Here is a 25,756-nt window from a genome sequence, read left to right as displayed (position 1 = left end):
CTCTGATGTCATCCGGAAATGTGACGCTCCTTACCATGTTTGAAAGATTTGGTTACAATGCAATGCTAAAAGGAATGAACTTACAGGCTGTGAGTCCGAAGCGGGAGGAATTATGATAATGTCGGTTTTGTCTTCATCACTAATCCCAGGAAGTGAACTGTTGCTTACAATCCGTGTGTTTGTTGTAGTCCAAGAAAAGAGATTTATGTTGGAGACGATAACTTGCGTCATCGTTTACTTTGGGTTTGAACCTTTGGCATATCGTTAACATGTACTAATACACACTTACACACCAAAGGAAAAGTTAAAACGTGATAAAAAGGTAATTTTCAACACATTTAAGAGTACACTAACTTGCCCAAACATTTGATGTGAGATAGTTGGGGAATATCTGATGTATCATATTGTTTTTATGTTTTTGGTTATATGTTGTTTTATTGGAAATCACTTTAGCCAACATGAGTTGCTTTTAAAAGTGCTATACAAATAATACAACTGAACAATACTGTAGGAAATTCCCATACTGTTTACTTTACGCAACCATGTAAAATCCTGGCATTACATTCTAGCGTTGGCTTTTATTCCATCTGAAACAGACTTATTTAGTAATGTCAGTGTAAATAAACCCTTGTTTACAGACTTTTGCGAGCATTAGCACAGAGCGACTTTTCTCTGTTGCACTTTTGCCCACATTATAATACCGTGACTGAAGTTGTTTGGTGTTCCACGTAGCTCTGTGCAAAATGCGAGCGTACCTCAGCCCACAGAGGCTTTTGTTTGCGGTTTCAAATATTTTATCGCATTCAAGTGTGGCATGCATTTGTGTTGGCTCACGCATACCGCAGCACCTAATGGCTGCCATGGTTTGCATGTGAAACACAAAAGCCCTCTCTCCCACGCTCAGCACACTTTTGTCTGATGCACGCCACACTCGTGTCGAAGGAAAGAGGTGAGATTGTTCTACCGTGTGTCTAGCAGAACGCTGCTTACCTCTGCCAAAATATTGAAAGGCTGTGCGGAATGAACGGCAAACGTTTGAAAACAAATTTGGCTGAGACTGCTAAAGGCTTCGATATGGGATTTATATTCTGAATATTCTTGGCTCTCATTATGTAAAAAGATTTTAACGACAAACTGATGTCTCTTGCAAAAATGGCAGGGAAACTTTAACCCATTAAAAGTTTTCATCTTAAGGGTCAATATGAAAGTAGAACTGACTGAAACTTTTTTCAATTTTTTATGCATGGCAGATAAGTGACTGTATTCAGAGTGAGATGAGAGTGTTGCGAGGTCAAATTAAAGAGCACCTATTGTCCGATTCACGTGTGTGAATATAAGTGTGTATTAGTTCATGTTAATGATATGCAAAAGGTACAAACCCCAACGTAAACGATGACGCGAGTTATCGTCTCCAACGTAAATCTCTTTACTTGGACTACAACAAACACATGGATTGTAGGCAACAGTTTACTTCCTGGGTTTGGTGATGTAGACAAGACCGACATTATCATAATTCCTTCTGCTTCGGACTCACAGCCTGTAAGTTAAAGGATTAGTCCATTTTCTTAAAAGAAAAATCCAGATAATTTACTCACCACCATGTCATCCAAAATGTTTTTGTCTTTCTTTGTTCAGTCGAGAAGAAATTATGTTTTTTTGAGGAAAACATTGCAGGATTTTTCCAATTTGAATGGACCTTAATAGAGCCCAACATTTAATGCTTAACACTTAACAGTTTTTTTCAAACGAGTTTCAAAGGACTACAAACAATCCCAAATGAGGCATAAGGGTCTTATCTAGCAAAACGATTGTCATTTTTGACAAGAAAAATAAAAAATATGTACTTTTAAACCACAACTTTGCGTCTATGTCCGGTCCAGCGCGACCTAACGTAAATGCGTAGTGACGTAGGGAGGTCACGTGTTACATATATAAAACGCACATTTGCGGACCATTGTAAACAATAAACTGACACAAATACAATAAATTAGTATCATTCCACATACAACAACGTAGGAACGGTCCTCTTTCAACACACTTGTAAACACTTGGGCGGAGTTTCGCGTTCGTCCTCTGTGACCTCTTGACGTCATGACGTATTGCGTCACGACCAGATCTAGACGAGAAGTTGTGCTTTAAAAGTGTATATTTGATATTTTTCTTGTCAGAAATAAAAATCGTTTTGCTAGATAAGACCCTTATGCCTCGTTTGGGATTGTTTATAGTCCTTTGCAACTCCGTTGAAAAAAACTGTTAAGTGTTGAGTTAAGTATAAAATGTTGGCCGCTATTAAAGTCCATTAAAATTAGAAAAATCCTGCAATGTTTTCCTCAAAAAACATAATTTCTTCTCGACTGAACAAAGAAAGACATCAACATTTTGGATGACATGGTGGTGAGTAAATAATCTGGATTTTTCTTTTAAGAAAATGGACTAATCCTTTAACTCCTGTTAGCATTGACCCAAGACAGCTTTAAGACTGCACTGCTTCAATATAGTGATAAACATCCAGCTGTTTATGTTCACTTAAAAAAGAAAAAAAACTCAGTTAAGTGATCACGGGTGTGTTGACTGCCGGTGGCAATGCCCGTGTATGCGCGTTTCGGATGTGAGCCCTCATGTCTGAGGAACATATACGAGTTATTCACGCTGGTAAATAGATGTGAAGAGTGTTGTTGTGTGGATGTGTGCGCAAGCAAGGCGGACATGGTAAGATAGTATCATGTGCCTTTAGCCTGCTATGTTTCGGGCTTTGACGAAAACTCTGATGAGGCAACGCTTGCTATTGTTTGCAATGCATAACGAGAAACGGATGTACATGTCTTTATGTCCAACATTATACAAAAGGAAAATGTTTCCATGCATTTCTGTCATTTGCTGATTAATAATACAAAAACCTAGCATTTAAAAAATTAGTTACAATGGGTTTTAAATATCACTGATGACTCTCAGGTACAGTTTAACCCTTTCCCTGCCATTGACGATTTATCTCTTCAAATTAAGAGAAAACATTTGCATGAAAAAACATGTTCCTGATGAGTTTTTATGTTAAACTGTAATACTGCGATTATCAAAAAAATACAGCGATTACTTACACAAAAAAAACGAATTTTTTTTTATTTTACACTCCGTGTATGTTTTGATATTCGTTCTGAATCTGATCGCTAATAAAATTTCGTTACAAAAATGCAATTATTTCAGCTTTTTGCTAAAAAAAGTGATTTTAAAAGAAAAATACCCATATTTTAGAGTTTATAAGCAGAGATAAAAATTTAATTAAATAGGATGAAAAGTTTTTTCCCCCGTTTTGTTTGTTTCCTTGTTTGTTTGAAAGCAGGGGGTCTGTTCTTTTATTTGATATATTTGTATGTTTATATATTTTTAGAAGAAAAATTTCCTGGAATGCATTTTGTGAAACTTTTGTGAAATCACAAAAAATGCTGGCGGGCAATTAAAAAAAAGGCTGGCGGGGAATGACTTAATATCAAACAAAAATTCTATATAGATATGTATTTTAATAACATTACAAATGATTAAACCAAATAGTGTGTTTGTGAAATTCATACATCTGGGGTGCGTTCTCCGACAACGTTGTCTCTTAGCGCGCTAGGAAGACTCTTAAGTTAAACCTTAACTACAGGTATACCTTTCCTACGTGTGTTCTCCGAACTATACCTTAGGATGTTGCTTAAGGTAAACCTTCTTAAGTTCGACCTTAGCGGGTGCTGTCCATGGTGGAGGTGCTGAATAGGTTGATATCGATTGCTCGACAATCAATTATTCACTTCATGTAATAGGTTTCGCTGCGTTATGAGATAGCGGTGTTCTTTATTAAATAAACATTTTAGAAATAGTTCAAGTTCAATTTATTAGGAATATCTGGTAAAAAATATTTCAAATTGCAAACAACTAAATTCAACCTTCTATATTTTATATCAAACCCGTGCAAAACCCGCAACTTTATTTCCAAACGTATCATGTTTAAACTGCCCCAATTCATCCGCTATGACTTGAAAGGATCATTTATATTAGGGGTTCCCAATAAGTGCGTTGCACAGGGGAATAAAGTGGGTTGTGCAAGTACATGGCTGTGCATTACACTTAAATTATATAAAAACAAACTGCTGTTGTTCATTAGTTCACGCGTCTATTGTGCTTGGACACTGCATGCACAAGCAGCGCGTTAACAATGCGGATAAAGCTTAATGGACGCATTTCTGGAGCCTGTCTGTCTAAATGTAACATATCAAATATTATATAATAGCCTATAAATATATAGTAGGATTGCTTTAGATTTTAGCTTTGATTAGTTTTAATGTGGAAATTTTGTTGACCTTAGACTATACAAGCAGTAATGAAGTGCACAGTTTATTTTGAATGTTTATAAAGAATATGGCATGCAGTTGCCTCAAAGTTATAAAACATTAAAAAACTTCGATGCAAAGTCGAATTAACATTAATAATCATAATTATTTTTTGTAATTTTACTCGATTTATTTATGCAGCAGCCGTTAGACTAAGATTGAACGGATATGAAATGCACAAATGAAATAGTAGGATTCGCTGTATAGCTGCCAGTTTCACCAACTCCATAACCCAAAATATATTTTTTAAATAGTTTCTTAATCCTGTAGCATTTAATAGTTCGCGGTTGATGTCCCTTTGGAAAACATAATTAAAAATCTAACAACCATCAATGTAATGATGTCTAATTATGTAAATGTTTTATTATTTAAATATAAAAATATTTTCCTAATTAAACACGGAGTGTATTGCATTTTTGTTTTTTACAAATATTTAGTTATATAGACTACAATGTAAGCTTTTATGAAAGTAATGGCCCCTAGTGGAGATCATGTGGGATAAGGTATAGCTAAGAGTGCTCCAGACCAACCTTCCGAACGAACGACTTACAGAAGTGATACGTAACTAAGAACGTTTCGGAAAACACGTATTAGCGATAAGGTACAGCTTAAGGTACAACTTAAGAACGACGTAGCGTTAAGGTAGTTTCGGAGAACGCAGCCCTGGACTTATCTTAAAATCAAAAGTCTTTTCATCGTAGAAGGTCTGCATTTGTTAAAAATTAGCAAATTAAATATTTTTAATCAATATTTATTGTACACTTATGAGGTAAATAGCCATGTAATAAGCGGGATGATGTACAGGCAACTGGTTGTTATCATAGACTGTAAAAAAAGATGGATGACGGCCCTTCCTCGATTTAATGAATTGAAGCCAAAATCTTCTGACCATGGTCATCGCCATGTTATGCAAAATCGTCAGTTTGGAGCCAAGGCATGCGCAGAAGGAATCATCCGTGAAGCCAGAGGCGGGGCCGCGGTATAAAACTTCCGCCCATATGCTCGCACGCCAATCATAACGACACAAACTTATCACACAAATGAACACTTGAACATATATCAGCGTGATAACAACTACCTTAAAGGACCAAAACCATCTTTCGGAAAATTTTATGGAAGTCTAAATAATTTTTTATTTAGAACAGAGTCCCGTTCATTTGAATGGAGAGGGCGGGGTTTATGACTTGTACTGCAGCCAGCCACCAGGGGGCGATCAAAGAGCCAGCGGCTTCACTTTTCAAGACTTATGAGGCACACCCGGTTGTTTTCGAGAAATAAGCCCCTTCAGTGTGATACAAGACCCTCCACTTTGCATCTGGTCCTGATCACACTGTCAACGCATATGTCTGGGATAAAAATCTACTGCCTACATTATCCCTTACTTAACATGTTAATTTCTCATTAAACCCCTGCAATTTGCTCACAAACCTATAGGGAGTCAGTCAAGCACCCGCAGGTGAGTTGTAAACCATGATTTACTTCAGATTAAAGTTTCTTTCTTACAGCTGAATGTTTTTTGTACAGCTGTCAACACTGAGTTCACAGACGACAAAATCTAATTTATGTTGCCCTTTGAGGTTAATGAGTAAATGATCATCAGATCTTATTATTAATTACCCAGAATTCATTTCAGCTCCTACAATTAACTGAAGCAAAAACATTTACTGTTACAATTATTATGAAACTTTTGAACTTTTTGTCATTTAGTTACTGTACACCTTTAATTTGTGCTCGAAATACAGGATTATAAAAACTTGATTATTTTGACATGGCCATTGACACAAGACAGTATTCCCCAGGCGCTCATAAATTGTTTGAGAATGTTACGGCGGTATCCCTGTAGTCCACGACAGTGTGACTAATACAGCTGCAAACTCGTATCGCCTCTAGCGGACTTGACACCAAGAGCTCTAAATGAGCTTTCTCGCCAGACGTCTCCGCCAGCCCATTCAGGGTACACGATTCGCTCTCTGAATCTGATATTGTGTCATTGCCTGTCTTAATATTTTATGAGTGGCAGGATGCAGTGGGTGTGATAGAGCAAGACTGTGAATGACTTGCGATAACGCAGTGTTAGTTTATAAGCCTTGGGTGAGCTATTCTTTATCCGCTTGGCACAGATACTCACAAGTAACTTACAGGAGTTATTAAGAGAGATAAAGTGCTGGACCAGATTGATGTTAAAAGAGTTATTGAGAACGGTAAGACATGTAAACAATCTTACTCGCGCTGACGGACTTTAACTTAATTTTTCTCAAAATAGACTTTGCTGACTCTATCAACAATGCCGGCAAATAATACATCATTTTGAAGGTTTTTTTAATAGAGAATGTGAAACAATGACTCATTTTTGAAAATTGACTGAATTTGCTCATTGCGGCTCAATTTGTCAAGAGGGGTCACAAAAACGATTCAAAATGCATAAGAAATACACAGCACACACAAATATTGGTAAAGGCATCTAAATGGTTTGTTTGTGTCTGGACTATCTGTTTGGCAGACCAATGAATGATTGGCAGAACCGCAGGTATAATGATAATTTAAATGTATGCATTTGAAAGATGTTTTTATCCAACGTGATTTTTAGCGCATTACAGTATTTCATTAGTAGGTGTCTTCACGGGTCCACTCTGAGCAGATTCGGGTCTAAAAGTTTCAAGGGTGCCTCGGACACGGGTCGGATACAATAGTGGCCTCAGGTCTCTGGTAATTTAAAAATGAATATGTTTTTGCCTAATGACCCGAGAAGACTCATGTTTTCGCATGGTTGCATCAAGGCCCACAGGTTTCCTTCCTGTTTACATTCAGGTCCAGTCGGGTTAAAAAAATTGACACTTTGTCGGGTCGGACTTAGTCTAATTTTGTCTGTTTTTTCTCGGTTGGGTCTTTCTTTCTAAAAAAATATTTATGCATGTCGGGTTTGGGCAAAATTTGATTTGGGTCATTTCAGGTGGGGTACATTTCTTTGGAAATTAGAAGACCCGAGAAGACCTAATTTACAAAAAAATCTGCCATCTTGTGTTATTTCATACACTGAACTTGTCGCAATAAGCATTGATCCCAGAATTTGCCTTCTGTTTTGAAATATCTTAGTGCAGAGAGGAAGTCTATCTATGGTGCTTTGAAATGCTATAGTAGGCAGCTCAATAGATGTTGTGAATGAGTTACTGTGGGTTCACACCAGCCCAACTCAAAATGTTTAAGCGGCAAACTAGACGCGGTAGATGCGAATTTGACGCCTCAACCGCGTCTAGTTTGCCGCTTAAACATTTTGAGTTTACTCGCTTCATTCGCGCTTAAAAGCAGCGCATGAAATTCTAGTCATCAAACATTCACGCGGAAATTCGTGTCATGGGAGGGGCTTCTGTGACTCGACTCGCTTCCTGTAATCACGTCACTACTAGAGCAAGCTCTTGATTGGTTAACTCGTTTTCCGCCAAAGTTAACATTTTTCAAATCATGCGTTTCCTGCGTCAACAGTCAATTCGCACCATAACTAGACGCGTAAATGAGGCGGAATCGCGTCTGCCACGCTAAATGCCTCAATCGCGCCACGAGACCTCCAGATGCGCGTCAATGTGTCCTCTACCGTGGCTGGTGTGAACGCAGCATAAAAGTGCTTTGACAAACATTGGTCAAAAATCGCTACAAAGTTTTATCTTCATTTACAAATAAGATTTGTGACAAACAGCTTGCTGCAAATTTGCCACAAAGTAACAGCAAGTTTCTTGCAAAAGTGATGTTGCAACACTTATGGCATCTTATGACAATGTGTTACTAGTTTGCAAAGTGGCTAATTTGTAGGAATTTTTACAGTTTTTTCATATATTTTAGTACAATTTTATTTCGGCCCAGTGACGTCGAGTCAGGTAATCAGGAATCAGGTTTTGTAAGATTTACATTATATGAATTTGAACAAATACCTCGTCGAAAATGACAAATGTTTTGGTTTTCTAGGTAATCTACGTGTTATTTTGTTTGTTATATAAATAACGACTTTAAAATTACTTTGTTGTTATTTATTCTTAGCGGAGTTTACCGGAAGTTTCGTGTTGACCACGAAAGCCGCTTGTTTATGTTGTAACCAGTGTTGGGCAAGTTACTGAAAATTAGTAGGCCATGGAATTGGGACACAGCTTGTGAAGCTTGCGGCGGTAGTGCGCTCTTTGGTCATATATTGTTTGTATATGTTTTTTGGATTTAAATGATACACAGGATTAAAGGAAGATATTTAATCATAAAACAGAGTACGTGGATTGTTTTGTCCGACGGACACAGAGCGAGTGGATTGTTTTGTCGGATACGCAGCGAGTGAGTGAAACACATACTATGGAGTTTTAACACGTTTTAACAGTTGTACAGCCCAGTGTGAATATTTTTCTGGAAACAACAATCGCGGATCATTCTCTTCCATGAAGGCCGATGTAAACATCTAAGAATATATTAACATTTCTCAGATTTATTGCTTTTGTGGACTACAAAAAAGCAAGTTAATGTCATACTGGGATTGCTTGGCAAAGATAATTTACAAACATGAGACCGGATGGATTATGACAAATTTTTAAACAAAGGTATGTTGTCCCGTTTAGATTTTTCATGTTCATTCTATATGCACTGCCAGCTATGAAGTTTAATGATTCATTGCGCCGCCCACCACGGCCATGCGATGTTAAATCAGAAATGTCTTGTCTGTAAGTGTTCTTTTTTACAAAAGAGAGTAACGCGAGTAACGAACTCATTTAAATTTCAGTAATTGTAATTGCGTTACTTGATTTAAAAAAATACTTCGTTACATGCTCGTTACTGATAAAAGTAGTGGAATTACAGTAACTTTGTAACGCGTTACTCCCATCACTGGTTGTTACTGCTGAAACCATCTATAAGCCATTTCCCCATGAGATTAGGTGGAATATTGGTGTGGTTCTATCAATTCAGCATGCCATCTTAAAATATCTCCCATGAAGACGTCACACGCCAGCAGTTATTATCCAAGCACAGCGTCTCAATTACATAATGATGACCGAGATGACAACAGGAGAACATCCATTATTAAGGCAACTGTGTCGATATGCAGATTGGCGCTTATCCTTGAAAGGACATGGATTCAGAGTAATCACTGTGAGAATTTGGCGGCGTGATGGTTTCCGTGATGGAGAGCTGCTCTCAGGATGGGGCCATCACAGCTGTTCATCAAATGGACTGTAGTGAGGAGAGAGGGTGTTTGGAGGGGTGTTGGAGTGTTTAACTGGGGCCATGAAGAGCTAATGCTGTAATGGAGGGCTTAGAGAGAAGATGGAAGGTTATTATAGCTATACTTTGAACACTTAGCAGCCTTATTTCATATCAAATGCTGCATGCTGCAAATCTCCTCACAACAGGTTGCTGCCAGTGTTGGCAGAGTTTAACCTCCTCACAAAATCCCATCACCTTTTGTAACCCAAAGTATTTATCAGAATTGCTAGTATCACTTGATAATTTGTGTCAGTTACAGTAATGCCCATACGGCAAAAAATATATTTCAAAATATATATAAAAAATGGCCAAAAATACATTTTGAAATATGTTTACAAAAATGTACTTTTTACCAATACATTTTTTGGCTATTTTTGTATATTTTGAAATATATTTAAAAAATAAATATATTTTAAAGCATTTATATTCACATTGTTTTCGAAGAAAGATGTTGTATCTTACAAACCTGTACAGGTTTGAAAAGATTAAAATTAAATATATTTTCAACTGCAAAAATATACTTATAATTTTATATTTTATACATACCCTACTTATACATTTTATATTTATATTTTATACATTTTATACAAACTTTTATATGTTGGCTGGGAATATTATGGGTTGTAAAATTAGAAATGTATTTGTTGTCCCTGAAATACATTTTGAGATATATTCACATATGAAGGTTTAAGTGGCGGCCGGTGATATCTCTTCCGAGGGATGCAAATTCAAAACGTGTTCACAGTGTCATGTGTGTTGCTCGTCATTTCAATATATGTGTTTGTTGCGTAATGTGAACCATGTGCATCATGCCTCATGTCAAAATACGAGCCTGCTGCACTCGCGTCGAAAGCATTTATGATAAAAGAGCCTGTCGTATGCAATCGTTTGAGCACCCCTGACAATTTCCATGATTTTCATTTATAAATATTTGTCTGGATCAGCAATTTCATTTTGATCTATCAAATAACTGAATGACACAATAATATTTCAGTAGAGAAATGAGGTTTATTGGATTTACAGAAAATGTGCAATATGCATCAAAATGAAATTAGACAGGTGGATAAATTTGGGCACCCTTGTCATTTTGTTGATTTGAATACTTGTAACTACTTTGCACTGATTAATTGGAACACACAATTGGTTTGGTGAACTCAATAAGCCTTGAACGTCATAGACAGGTGCATCCAATCATGAGAAATGGTATTTAAGGTGGCAAATTGCAAGATGTTGTTCTCTTTGACTCTTCTCTGAAGAGTGGCTTCAAAACAACTCTCAAATGACCTGAAAACAAAGATTGTTCAACATTATAGTTTAGGGGAAGGCTACAAAAAGTTATTGCAGAGATATAAGCTGTCAGTGTCCACTGTGAGGAACAAAGTAAGGAATGGAAGACCACAGGCACAGTTCTTGTTAAGGTCAGAAGAGGCAGGCTACTTAAAAAATTGGAGCGGCAAAGGCCTCCAAAGTCCTACAACATCAACTTGCTGCAGATGGTCGTTCAACAATTCTGAACACTTTGCACTTTGATGCGAAAGAAGCCTTTTCTGCACACACGCCACAAACTGAGTCGCTTGAGGTATGCAAGCGCACATTTGGACAAGCCAGCTTCATTTTGGAATAAGGTGCTGTGGACTGATGAAACAAAGATTGAGTTATTTGGTCATAACAAGGGCCATTATGCATAGCAGTAAAAGAACAACACTTGCTACCCACAGAAATATTTGGTGGAGATTCCATCATGCTGTGTGGCCAGTGCCGGTACTGGGAATCTGGTTAAAGTTGAGAGGCGCATGGATTCCACTCAATATCAGCTGTTTCTTGAGAATAATGTTGAGGAATCAGTCACAAAGTTGAAGTTGTGCTGAGGCTGGATATTTAAAATCTACTCTGCATTTACAGTATGCAGAGGAACAAGTACATTCTGATATGTTCTGAAATGGCCATCCGAGTTCCCAGACCTGAATATCATTGAACATCTGTGGGGTGATTTGAAGCGGACTGTCCATGATCGGTAACCATCAAACCTTACTACACTGGAGATGTTTTATAAGGAGGAATGGTGCAAAATCCATCCAGAATCCAGACACTCATTACAGGCTATAGGAAGCGTCTAGAAGCTGAAGGAGGCTCTATTAAATATTGATGTGATTTTTCTGTTGGGGTGCCCAAATTTATGCACCTGTCTAATGTCGTTTTGATGCATATTGCACATTTTCTGTTAATCCAATAAACCTTATTTCACTACTGAAATATTACTGCGTCCTTCAGTTATTTGATAGATAAAAATTTAATTGCTGATCCAAACACTCAAATATTAAAAAATGAAAATCATAAAATGAAATCATCAGGGGTGCCCAAACTTTTGCATATTACTGTATATTTAAAACATATTTTTGGCCAAAGAAATATTTTTTTTTTGCCATATTGGTTTACATTTTAAAATTCTACTTTCTTTGTAGTTTCAGTTAGCATGCTTATCAGTTAACTCATGCATTCTCTAGGTTAGCATGCTTATCGCAAGTCACATAACGTAATGATATCAAAATTTTGAAATGGTTATTTTGTTTTATGTTTTGATATGTTAGACTCTTGATGATGACCTAAAAAACAGCTTGGGGATAAAAGCTCATTATAGTTGTGCGTAGGTCCTACGTGTCGGTTCATTTATACTTTTGTGCCGTGTCCGCGTCGAGGTGCAAAAACACATGGAGACCGCTGGTAGGCAGTAGTATCCATGCGTGTTACCACAGTAGCAGCGCGACCGTCAATGATGCAGCAGGTTGGCAAGTTTAACCCACAAGCGAAGAGGAAACAGCAACTTGTTGTGTATGTTTTGAGATGACCAGCAGTGATAGTAGTAAATAAACGGCGACTAATGTTGCAGTTGAGTTAAATCACACCTCAACTTGGTCCATCTTTGTTCTCACCGTATCAAAGAGAAATACGTATGATGCAGTTTTTTAACCTGACGGGAGGGGTTCTAGTGGACCAATCATAGCGTTGTGATCCGCATAGACCTGACGCGCTGTTAAAAATATGCCGATGTGCATGTCAGGCTATGCAGAGGCTACGGATAACCTACGGTGTAGATCTTATGGACGACTATAAACTAGACTTTAGTTGTTCAACAACAATGAAGTATAATGCTGCTTTCACACCAGACGCGGTAGAGGTGTAAAGCGCGAGTGATGTCAATGTGAAGATGCGTTGACACGCATCTGGAGTATATATATAGCGCGGCGCGGTAGACGCGATTCCGCCTCATGTGCGCGTCTAGTTCGCGCAAATGCCATGAATTGAGCGTTGCTGCGGCAAATGCGCAAGTTAAAAAAATTAGAACTTTGGCGGAAAAACGTGCCGCCCTAACCAATCAGGAGCCTGCTCTAGTAGTGACGTGATTACAGGAAGCGAGCGGAGTCGCAGAAGCTCCTAGTCTCGTTGACTAGACTTTCAAGCACGGCTTTTACGCGCAAATGAAGCGAGTAAACTCAAAATGTTCAAGTGGCAAACTAGACGCTGTAGACGCAAATTTGACACCTCAAATGCTGTTGATGTGAACCCACTGTAAAAATGGACCTGCAGTTGAGAGAGTGCAAAGAAGTGATATACCGTACACAAATCCTCCATTAGCATGACTGTCGGAAAGAGTATGAGCTCTTTTGAAGATCTAATCAGATCTTAAAGGCACACCGCGGAACTTTTTGGCCACTAGGGGGCGCTAGACATGTATTTTTCACGCCTAGCGCCCCTAGAGGCCACAAGCGCTGCAGCACTGTTGCAAAGGAAAATAACTTACCAACCGTAAAACTAATCTAAAAACTAAACCTTTAAAATGCTAAACGATCAACATTTTGAGGCATCAGGGAGAAACGCAGTCATGTTTCAACTTTCTGATGTGGAACTCGTAGCAGAAGCCATTTCTCAATCTGAAGGTTGTAGCCTCCGGATGTCGTATTTCTAGGCTGCATACGTCATCAAGACTGTCTTATTTCAGAATATTAACAATTACAAATTTGACAATTATTCTTAGTTAATCGTAAATTGCAGTATGCTTATGACTTGCGAATGTAATGCTCAATTTACCTTAATAACCCAGGCTTGATGACGTATGCAGCCTGCATATTTGACCTCCGGAGGCTGCAGCCTTCCAATTGAGAAACGACCAGAAGTATTTCCTTGCCTTTTTCCAAACAAATATTGTTGCATCGTCTCTCTCTCCCTCGCCACCAGGATTTTCCGCAATGGCGCTCATTTTTCCTCTCTTTTGTGTGAAAATTGTTGCTCCAAATCCAAGTAAACCGATGTGTTTAGGTCTGCCGCTTTGTTATACATCACGCGAGTGACAGCGGAACGCAGCGAATGAGGAAGAGAGAAGAGAGAAACGCTCGGATCTGATTGGTGAATGAACAGGGTTTGGTTTTACACTGTGTGAGTTTGAGCAAGTTTAACTGCTATAGCATCCTGGATTGTAATGTAAATACCATAGACAGTAAAAGAAAGATAAATACGTGAACACGTGAATGCAGCATCTGAATACAGGGAACCATATGCAAGATAATCAACGTCATTTATAAAGAAGATCGCATTTATGTATGAATCAAGATCGTGAGTTTATATAAAAAATTGCCTTAAAGGGGAATTAAACCCGGGTCGCCCGTGTCATAGGTACGTGACACTAACACGGTGCCACAGAGTCGCATAATAGAAGTTGCTCTCTACACTCCTTCAGTAGCCTTCAGCAAAATTCACGTAAATTAAAAATTGTGGTGAGGAAGTGACGTATGCCGTAAAGCAGTCAAATTTTTTAGTTTTTTTGTGCTCTGGTTACTACCAGAAACCCTGAGTTTTAAAGTACGAGTAAAAGTGATATAGACCCCGTCAGGCTATGGTAGACATGTCATTCAACCTATTTAAAGTCGATGTACTATCACAAGGGTCTTGACAATTTATTATGAAGGTTGAAATATTACATGGTGTCGCTTTAACTACAGATTTCTTTGCATGTTTGATTATAAAAACAACAGAGGTCCCATGGTTATGTCTCAGTGGATATGACGCTATGGCTGTAGATTATCAAGTGTGAAGTCTTGCACTGTCTGAATTGCATAAGGCCGTGTAAATAAGCAGATACGTGTTTGAGATCACCCCGTGTTCCCTCAGGCACCTTGGGCAAGGTGACACTATCAGATATCATTTGAATCTAAACACGCTTTGCTCAGTCTGCCGAAGAAAAAAACACTCATTCTGTTTGTTGTTCTCTGCTCTCTCTGTATCTAATCTATGAGCGTCCCTGCCCATTTTATAATGGAATAAGTTTCTGTCACTGCCCTGATGTTTTCATCAGTTCTGCCACGCTTACTGACCTTCGCATGCCCTGTCTCTCTCGCTCTTCCTGTCTGTCTTATTGTCTCTGTCTCTCTCTCACATTGTCCCTCTCTCTCTCTATCTCACTTTTTCTCTTTCACTTTCCCTCTCCCGGTCTCACTGTCGCTGTCTCTTGCTCTGACATTCTCTTCTTGTCTTTTATTTTTCTTGTATTTCCATTTTAATCCTTTATTTCTTAATCTTAATCCTTTTATTCTTTCTCTCTGTTGTCTTATGTCATTTTCTCATCTTCTGGCTCTCAGGTGGTGTGTGTATTGCTCAGTCTCTGAAGATCCCAAGAGAGCCCAGACTCGGAGAGTTCGACAAGATTATTCTGCGCCTGTTGGAGACACCAAATGCTCGTGCTGTTGTGATGTTTGCAAACGAGGATGATATCAGGTGTGCTCACTTTACTTATGCTTATTATTTTACCTTGTGTAAGTGACACATTCACTGATGCACAAGCAGGCAATACATTGAGAGTCAGGTGTGTGTAAACTTTTAAATTGAATGATCAGTATACAGTGAATGGTTTTTACAAGTCCCATACACAACTTCATTTACAGAGAACGAGACTTACTCCTGAAACTGAATCACTCCTGATGATTGATATTAATGCATTTTTAGTCATTCAGTCATTTTCAATGAGTGCCGGCGGCGAGCTCCAGTGAGCAGCAGCGGCGCGTCATGGACGGTGTGAGCGTCGATCAGAGTTTAAATCAGCACAACTTTATGGTAATGAGCTATGAAGCGGGTCGGCGGCAACCAATTGGAAGGCGGAAACATGATCTCTGAAAGCTAATGTTGACATTTGAAATCACCTAAACAAACACACCCCTCTCCCAATAAAATCTGGACCCTCTTTTGATAGACCCGCCCCACATACACAACCCAGGGAACGATGCCATTTAGTAGACATGCCCCTTACTGCTGATTGGCTACAAGTGTGTTTTGGTAGTCGGCATGACTCCCTTTCCCAAAGCGTTTTTCAGAAATCGTGCACTCCGCCTTAAAAACTAAAAAGTAAAATTTAGCTGCAGCGTGTAAGGGGTCGTTTTGTTTTCTGGGAAACATGTAGCTTTTAAAGGGGATTCCTAATTGGAAAATGTTGATCTTTAAACAAAATAACAACAATTGACACATTTTTAAAGGGCACATATTATGCAAAATCCACTTTTACAAGGTGTTTGGACATAAATGTGCATTGGCAGTGTGTCAACACAACAACCCTTAAATGAAAAAAATCCACCCTCTTCTTCTTTTTAAATCACCTTTAAACCAAAGCAGTCTCATTAGACATGCAGTCTTGATTCTTTTGTTAAAGGGATAGTTCACCCAAAAAAGATAATTATGTCATTAATGACTCACCGTCATGTCATTCCAAACCTGTAAGACCTCCGTTCATCTTCGGAACACGGTTTAAGATGTTTTAGATTTAGTCCGAGAGCTTTCTGACCCTCATCGAAAATCTATGTACGGTATACTGTCCATGTCCAGAAAGGTAATAAAAACATCATCAAAGTAGTCCATGTGACATCAGTGGGTCAGTTAGAATTTTTAAGGCATCGAAAATACATTTTGGTCCAAAAATTACAACTTTATTTGAGCATTGTCTTCTCTCTCGCATCTTTTGCGAATGCACGTGCACAGTGTTGTTGCTGACATACGACGCTGCTGACGTGTGATCCTCAGACATGTTTGCAAAGATTTCTTTTTTCATATTTACAGTGTGCATTTCCTTCAGACTATAAATGAAGCTTGGGCGCAAAAAAAAGGTGGGGCGCACCAGGTAACACGTCAGCAGCGTCACCGCACTTCACAACAGATCCGGAAGAGAAGACACTGCTGAATAAAGTTGTATTTTTGTTATTTTTGGACCAGGATGTATTTTCGATTTTTCAACAAATTATAGCTGACCCACTGATGTCACATTGACTACTTTGCTGATGTTTTTATTACCTTTCTGGACATGGACAGTATACCATACATTGATTTTCAATGGAGGGTCAACAAGCTCTCGGACTAAATCTAAAACATCTTAAACTGTGTTCCGAAGATGAACGGAGGTCTTATGAGTTTGGAACGACATGAGGGTAAGTCATTAATGAAATTATTTTCATTTTTGGGTGAACTATCCCTTTAATGTGATGTCACACTAATAAAGCCCCGTCCACAGCCACTAACTGACTGGTTATTTTTACCCAAAAGCTTTTCTAAATGTGTTTGTTAAGGTAAAATGACATAAAAAATCTGTATTTTTGTATCACACAATATTTCTATAATTTATTGTGCCTGTTATTTTACTGTATTTTTCCGGCACCCCAGCTGCTGGAATTTTACCGTTTTTTTAACAGATTTTTTTTAAAAGCCACGTTGTAGCACTAATGCGGCTAAAGATACTATTGTCCCAGACTATATTCACAAGAATCAGACCTACTTTTAACCGAAAGCACTCATTGTCTGTTGGTAAGGGAGTGAAGAGCTGTGACTCATTTGAATTTAAAGGTACACACAAAATGCTTTTTTGCTGCCACCTAAATAGGTGCAATTTTGGACATGCTATAACAAATAATCGGTGAGGTATTTTGAGCTAAAACTTCACAGACTTATATTACATCTTGTAAAAATAGGCAAAATATGTGCCTTTTAATTATGTCATCCTTAATCCATCTGCTTTTCTTTCTTTGTATATTTTTTTGTGGATGGATTAGGTTGTTACTTATCTAAAAGTTATTATTTAATATCTTATGGTATTCCTTAAACAAGAATTTAATCCATATGAGTGATTTAGCTGTTGGAAAAGTCAGCATAGAAGGAGTTTGAGGACAAACCACGTATAGTACTGAACCTCCCATTTCCACAGAAATGCCTGGCAGATGATGCAGTCAGGCTGTAAGTATTGCTCTTAGGGGAAAACTTGAAGAATAGATGAAGTCAGCTATTTCTAATAATGTGCCACCTACGGCATGGAGAAAACTCATTTTACCATAATCCAACATTCTGAAAATTTTCGACGAAATTTCTTTTACCTGTGGCACATTACTTCACTTTCCTGTATTCCCGAAAGCCAATGACCTTCTAATCCTCAAAAATGATGTCCTTTGGAAGCTTGTTTATTAAACTGCTGACCCAGGGTGAATTTTCTAATTGTAAGTGTATCTAAAATGGCACATTGATGACCTCAGATAGCCAGAATGAATTACGACTCATCTAAAGGACACTTATCATCACTCTTACATGTTTTGTTTGATGGTCTTTCAGACGTGTCCTGGATGCTGCGAAGCGCAACAACCAAACAGGTCACTTCTTGTGGGTGGGATCAGACAGCTGGGGCTCTAAGATATCTCCTGTCGTTCAGCAAGAAAGTGTGGCAGAAGGCGCTATAACCATCCTTCCAAAAAGAGCATCTATAGAAGGTAAAATCCACTATTAAGGTCAAATTCCCAGTTAGGAAACGCTTCAAAATATCAGGGATGAATCAAGATTTCAATGCCTGGCATGGGAATTTCTATGGTGGACACATTTTTTCTAGAAATGCACTTAAATATTTCAACAGTTAGAAATTGTTCTTTGTGAGTATAGCAGCTTGATTTAGTCCAGTAATCACATATTATGACAAACAATGTGAATATCTTAATTGTGAAGATTTAAAAATGAATTATTCACTTTAAAGGGGACATATCATGAAAATCTTTTTTTTATAATTGGGTCCCCAGTGCTTTTATCAACCTATAAAATGTGAAATAGATCAACCCAGTAACTTAGTTTTGGTAAACCATTCTCTGCAAGCATGTAAAAAATAGGTCATTAAAATTTGGCTCCCCTTGTGATGTCAGAAGAGGATAATAATACTGCCCCTAATCTGCACTAACCAGCCACGGCACTGCCATTTAGTGCAGAGATCAGCTCATTTGCATTTTAAAGGACACGCCCAAAACGGCACATTTTGCTCACACCTACAAGTGGCAACTTCAACATTATATTATAAATTATTTGTGGGGTATTTCAAACTAAAAGTTCACATATGTACCCTGGGGACACCAAAGATTTATTTGTCATCTTAAAAAAATCTTGTGATATGTCCCCTTTAAATAGTTCATACTCATAATAGCAAATAAAACATCAGTTACAGTAATGTACCGTCCCAATGCTGTGTTCAATGTTTTTCAGCCTTTGACAGATATTTCAAAAGTCGCTCCTTGTCCAACAACCGACGGAACGCTTGGTTCGCCGAGTTCTGGGAAGTAAACTTCGGATGCAAGTTGGGAATGCATGGCAAGCGTCCTGGAAGCCCCAAGAAATGTACTGGTAGGAACCGGTTTTGTATTACAGTTTCACAAGCTGTTGCGAGTTCTCCTCTGCCTGGGAGGCAACGCACTCCATCATGTTGACGTCTGATTGGATCTTGAGGATTCAATGTTTCTGCTGGATGCGAAGATCAATGGGAAGATCCTGTTTAGACAGGAGCCGATTAAGCCTGAGAACAAACAGGAGAGTCTTAAACTTGGAACTCTTCCCTTAATTGACGGAAACAAATATGCTTGCACGCATGCATTAATGCATTATACTTTCACTGCAATCTGAATGTCCTGCTAATTGATGTACTCAAGTTGTTTAAGCTTAGAATTTGCCCTGCGGTCAAGCTTTATGATGTGGGTTGAGGGTAACGCATTACAAGTAACGTGCATTATGTAATAATAATACTTTTCTGAAGTAATGAGTAAAGTAACGCATTACTTTTTAAACTAAATATAATCACATTATGCACTCTATGCGTGTGGGAACAGTCAGAAACTAAGATGGCAGGCCAGAGCTCGACATTTTTGTGATGAAATATGCCATTTCTGAATGCAGAACTTTTTAGCCATAAAAAAACACCTGCAAGGCCTGAAAGCCAAGAAAAAGTAACGCAAATGTAACTAAAAAGTAACGTAAGGATTACTTTCCATGAAAAGTAACTAAGTAATGCAATTAGTTACTTTTTTGGGAGTAACTTAATATTATAATGCATTACTTTTAAAAGTAACTATCCCCAACACTGTGGGTTATGCCTTATGCATGCTTACCTGGGTCAGAACCGTGGTATAGACCTTTTGCGAGTCGACGTCACAGTTACGTCACGCGTGCAATGTGGTGGCAGAAAAACAGTGGAAATGAATGAGACACGAGTGAAACGAACAATATAACTCACTAGAAAATGTCTTCTTGTGCTGTTGAGTGTCAGAATAGGAATGCCAACATAGATGACCTTCTTTTTTATAGTATACCGTCATCGAAGACACCATTTGAAGATAAACGTAGGTGTTTATGGTTGCAATAAGCCGTCAACCGGACAGACTGGAGTGATGAAATCATTTGGAAATCTTTTAATAATTTGAATAGAAAATAATTAGAGAAGATATCCGGTGTTCTGTCGAAGTCTGTTCCCTCTATGTGTCTCTTATAGCATTTTCATCACGTTACGTTTATAATTTATTTAGAAAGATTAAAAATTTAAATGAGTTCATAATATCAATAATATTATCATTTATTAAAGTTTTCATATTTTTTTTGTTTTCTATTACTATTTTTTACCTTCTATCTTAGCCTATGTCTTCTTCCTGTTTGTTCTAAATTATGATGTTTACTAATAAATATATAAACATAAAGCACGATGTAAAGTGTTAATAATATATAAACAGGCCTAAACAAATTAATTTGTATGTAAACATAATAGTTTTAGAACAAACGCGTAGGCTAATAATATAAGGAAGAAATTTATGAAATATTTAATAAATGATGTTATACATGATAGTAGGGATGCACCGAATCCAGATTTTTTAGGTTCGGCCGAATCCACCGTTTAAGATTCTTCCGAATCCGAAACCGAATACCGAATCCTACTCGCATCCTTATTCCATTAACACAGTAAAGCACATTAATGAAGTAAACAACGTCCACAGCAGTGTATTTTTCATTTTATTTATTTTAACTTTACATTATGCCAGGATGACTAGTTGGGAAACTATTTTGACAATTACCATAAGCATATGCATAATGAAAGCGATGCGTTGCGACACGCTCGTTTTTCCAATAAGCAAGCAGCTCCGCGCTGAAAACTATATTTAACTTTGAGTGAGAAGCTCCGCTCGTCAATGTCAGTTTTCACACGGCCGTCCAATTACAGTGGAGGAGGGGCGGGACATTACCACAGCAACCAACCGGCTCACAGCTGAAGCATCACAGCTACCAAGTGCTCGGCTGAAAAACAGCTGGCATTTGGCGTCCTCAAGGTGTTTTCAGCCGTGTTTAAAAGTTTTGGTGTGTCCAGCCCCTAAGGCTCACCGAAAGAAAAAGCTCATCTCCACGTCAGCACCCGATGTGTGTAATCAACGGCTGCGTGACGTCGACCAGCGTAGCGCAAGCCTAGGGTTCGGTTCGGTGGAAAAAAAATCTAGGATTCGGCCGAACCCGAACCCCGCCAAAAGCCCAGTATTCGGCCGAATCCGAATCCTGGATTCGGTGCATCCCTACATGATAGTATTGCTCTTATAAGTACTTCAGCGATTCATACTGTAAAAATAATTGAACACATATCAGTAGCCAAGCCATTTAAACTTTTAATTTATTTAAAAAATAAACGTAACTTGGTGAAAACGTTATAAGAAACATTACACTTAAGAGAAATATAGGGAAAACAGACTTCTACAGAACACCGGATCCTTAAAAATCACAGTTTAATGCTAAAACACTTTACACAGCTATTGAGAAGCATTCACTTTCTGCCACCAGTTGCGCTCCGCCCACAAAAAACGTCATCTCTGTTTGCAAACACGCAAAAGGTCTATAGGAGTCAGTGTATACATTAAGCTGTGGAGGTTTAAATCCAGTTCATGATGTTTGCTGTTTTCAGCAAAATAAACACAGAAGATATTTAATTACTTTAATTCATTTGCACCATATATGTCACCCTATGAAAACCCAGCTAAAGTCATTTTGTGAAAATATAGCCTTGATATCTTTAATATTGACTGAGCAAAGTCATGACAAAGATTCAAATCAATGTAAAATCAATGAGTAAAATCAAACTTTAATGCTTTTCGATCTCATAATTAGATTATGAGACTTTACCGTGGATTTCACAGACAGGTGGGTCACATACTGTACAGTATAATGACACTGCATAGTAAACCCCTGCAAGACCTACATGTGTTCCCGTAACTCAGTTGGTATAGTATTGCATCAGAAATGTGAAGGTTGTGGATGATCATAATCAGCATTGCTGGTTCACTTAACTTCTCCTCTTCCCTCCCCATTTTTCCTCATCTTCTGTCTTCTTCTTGTCACTCCTCTTCCCTGTTATCCTTCATCTCCACTCCTCATCACACCTTACCCTGTTTCTTTTCATGTCCTCTCCTGTCTTTGTCCTGCCTCCCTTTGTTTATGCTAATCTCACCTCTGCTCTGCTCCATGTCTTTCCACTGTTTCTCTGCTCTTCAACTTGCTTTTCTATCTCTCTATCTCCTCTTCAGGGATCGATCTCACCCTTCTCTCCCGTTTATCCTCTCTTCATCTTTTCTGTCCTCTCCCTGTTTCTCTCATCTTCTCTCCACCCCACATCTGTCCTCTACCAATTTCTCCAAATCTTCTTACTCGTGTATCCCCACACTGTTTTTTCTCCTCCCCTCTGTGCTCCTCCTTTCATCTCTTCATCTCCTTTCCATGCTTCATGTGTTGAGCTGAAGCAGATGGACATTCTGGGTCCTTTTATGAAAGCAAAGTTATTGTTCTGGCATGGTGATTTGACATAATGAGTATAATTACATAGCGGTGCATTTGACACATTGCGCTCTCTCTCTCTCTCTCTCTCTCTCTCTCTCTCTCTCTTCTGAATGATCTGTGAGAAGATGCTTAGACTACGCTTCACTACAGATGGATGCCTCTGTCAACAGCACGTTGGCAGAAATGCTGATTATGATCATCTATTCCTTAAAGAAGTATGAAAGGAGAGAGCTATTAAGCCACGACAAAAAGATGCTCTTTTTATCACATAACAAAAACAGATGCTGAGAGATTCCAGCTGTCGGGCTGTGCGACGTTGGTGCTTAGAAAATGCAGATTTGAATAAACACAAGCATGCACGCCTGAATACACATGCACATACTGGTGCACTCATTTACCAACTACTTAATTTAAAGGGACACTCCTCTTTTTTCGAAAATATGCTGATTTTTCAGCTCCCCTAGAGTTAAACATTTGATTTTTACCGTTTTGGAATCCATTCAGCTGATCTCCAGGTCTGGCGGTACCATTTTTAGCATAGCTTAGCATTTTCCATTGAATCTGATTAGACCATTAGCATTGCGCTAAAAAATAACCAAATTGTTTTGATAATTTTCCTATTTAAAACTTGACTCTTCTGTAGTTACATCGTGTACTAAGACTGATAGAAAATTAAAAGTTGCGATATTCTAGGCCGATATGGCTAGGAACTATACTATCATTCTGGCGTAATAATCAAGGACTTTGCTGTCGTAACATGGCTGCACCAGGCGCAATGACATTCCACAGCTCCTGAAAATAGTCCCCTTGGTATCTTTGAATAGCAGGGGACTATTTTCGGGACTGCGTAATATCATTGCGCAATTAGTGGAATCTAAAGCCCTTTTCACACAGAGGTTACGGAATACACACAGAAAATGCTCCCGGGAATTGTCGGGGATCATTTGATTTTTGGTTCATTCATACCGCCAATGATTTTACAGAATCTGTGCGTGCATACACACACATGTCGTAAAGATCCCATAAAGACACGTGACATATTTAAAGTCCTGCACTTGGATGCGTTTTTTGCTTCATGTGAACGATGTGCATCACGTGTTTTTTCAAAATAAATGCCTGCTGCACACGCGTCAAAACCGTTTATGATTAAAGAGACGATATTTTGCTCACAAAATACTCGCAAGACACTCCCTAAACAGTAAACTTTGATTAAGCATGAGATTATATGAATATCTGGCAAACGTGAGCATCTCTTTTATCATAAACCCTTGCATCAGGCACTTATTTTGACAAGACACGTGTGATGAACATAGGATAACTCGACGCGCATAACACATTTTGAAATTACGAACCACACACATGCAGGCTACATACATGTTGTGACGAACTTCGCATCGAGCGCCCTCGAAAAATGAAGTCACCGGCCGCCACTGTTTTAACGCAGTTGCCATTGTTGTTATAAACTTTAAAGACGTTCGTGAATTAATGATTTTGTTTGTTTGTTATTTTACGAGACTTTCCACACCCTTAAACATGATGTGGCACAAAGCAATTGGTTGCTTACGTGTCAGTCATTTGGCCTCCGGCGGATCTTTGCAATTCAAAACAGCTATGGTTCCCAGACCTTCAGTATGAAGGTTATTTCGGCAGATAAAACAAGTAATTTTAAAGGCAGGAAAATTACTGTATTTAAATTAAAGATTATAAATCTTTATTCCATATATAAAATGGCATTTATAACAAGACCATGAACATTTATTAAAGATTCTTTTAGGCTTTAATAGCTTTAGTCTTACTCTGTTCTTTGTATTATGGGCCAAGTCTATTCACCTGATCTGTGATGCATTGCCGAGTCTGTTGCAGCATCACTCATAGACTACCAATTGCGAATCAGAGCAACCAACAGCAGTTATATTTAGTAGAGCAGTGATACTTCCTCGCCTGGGCTGTTAGGCGAGGTAGCAAGCCGTGAGAATGCATCAGTTCGCTTTGGGGGATCTCCGTCACGGAATTCACTTAAGATGCAGCCCGATTTAGACTTTAAAAACTCACCATGTGCTAGATTCAGAGCGAAAATGGACTTGAGCGGTACATAAAAACAAACAAATTGTCTTTGTCCTTGACAAAATCCACAAGCTTTAGAAGAAGTGTCTAGGAAGATGCTGTTTCAATTCTAAAGGGATGTAAATGCATTACATAAGCGAAAATGTAAACGGTTCACCCTAGCAACTGCTTAGCGATGCCTTGGCAACCACCCAAAGATGCTCTAGCATTGTGGCAGTGACTTTAACTCGAGCAAGCACCAGTCAAAATTTCTTCAGAAATTATAAAAGTCCAAAAGCAGAAATTGAAGGCACATCCCCTGATACCTATTTTAGGTGACTTGAACACTCCAATTAATATTACGCATTCGGCTTTTTCTGGCTCGAGATTTACATTTATGCTGACTGCAGCCTTTCAGACAGAAATATTTAAGAACGCAGCAGTCTTTGCCGTTTGACGACTATCTATAAGAACACTTTGGCCTAACCCCAGGTAAAAGATGTCAGGCTAATACGACTGCATTTACAAAATGTGTGACGATGGGTTTGCTGAAGAGAGATTTTTGGGGAGTCAGCTTGCCAACTAAAGAATTGCTTATTTTGGCTAGAAAGGAATGGAGTTTGAAAGCAGCATGCATGTGTTAAACTTCTCTGTGGTATTGAGGCAGGCAGCAGTGGTCTGTATTGATTTTATGATCAGGCGAGATTGAGGTTTGGTGGAGCTGGTTGTCTGTGGAGTAATGATATAATGAGAAACCACTGATTCAGCATTGAGTCATGTGTGTGTGTGGAGAGAGCAAAGAGAGTTCATCTTATATTCCATGCATATAAAATTAACCCTGTATGCTCTGCAGAATTGACTTTTACTGTACATGTTGGACAAGTCTGTAGCACATGTGTCTCCATATATGGATGTCTGTGGCTTTGAGACATATCTGATGTGTCCTTTGTTTTAGATCAGACATGGCAGGGAAGTTTGATTTTGTATTC

General features: G+C 38.5%; 1 protein-coding gene and 1 long non-coding RNA gene across 4 annotated transcripts in view; one reads left to right on the top strand and one right to left on the bottom strand.

Moving 5' to 3' along the window:
• LOC129433432 (uncharacterized) overlaps positions 1-19,230 on the bottom strand; it is a 41,092-nt gene extending 21,862 nt beyond the window's left edge. The window contains exons 1-2 of the long non-coding RNA XR_008640396.2: positions 19,094-19,230; positions 18,201-18,370 (exon numbers count right to left, since the gene is read on the bottom strand). This is a non-coding gene — a long non-coding RNA (uncharacterized lncRNA). The remainder of the gene's footprint in view (positions 1-18,200; positions 18,371-19,093) is intronic.
• Positions 1-25,756, top strand: part of grm8b (glutamate receptor, metabotropic 8b) — a 176,881-nt gene that overhangs the window by 102,025 nt on the left and 49,100 nt on the right. For all 3 annotated transcript variants that reach the window (XM_055192033.2, XM_055192032.2, XM_055192034.2), the window contains exons 4-6: positions 15,227-15,362; positions 18,225-18,379; positions 19,134-19,271. In XM_055192033.2, the coding sequence (XP_055048008.1) occupies positions 15,227-15,362; positions 18,225-18,379; positions 19,134-19,271 (429 nt within the window). The remainder of the gene's footprint in view (positions 1-15,226; positions 15,363-18,224; positions 18,380-19,133; positions 19,272-25,756) is intronic.

Source organism: Misgurnus anguillicaudatus, chromosome 6 (genome assembly GCF_027580225.2).
Source record: "Misgurnus anguillicaudatus chromosome 6, ASM2758022v2, whole genome shotgun sequence".
In the NCBI taxonomy this organism is placed as follows: Eukaryota; Metazoa; Chordata; class Actinopteri; order Cypriniformes; family Cobitidae; genus Misgurnus; species Misgurnus anguillicaudatus.
This window is presented reverse-complemented; position numbering and strand designations above follow the sequence as displayed.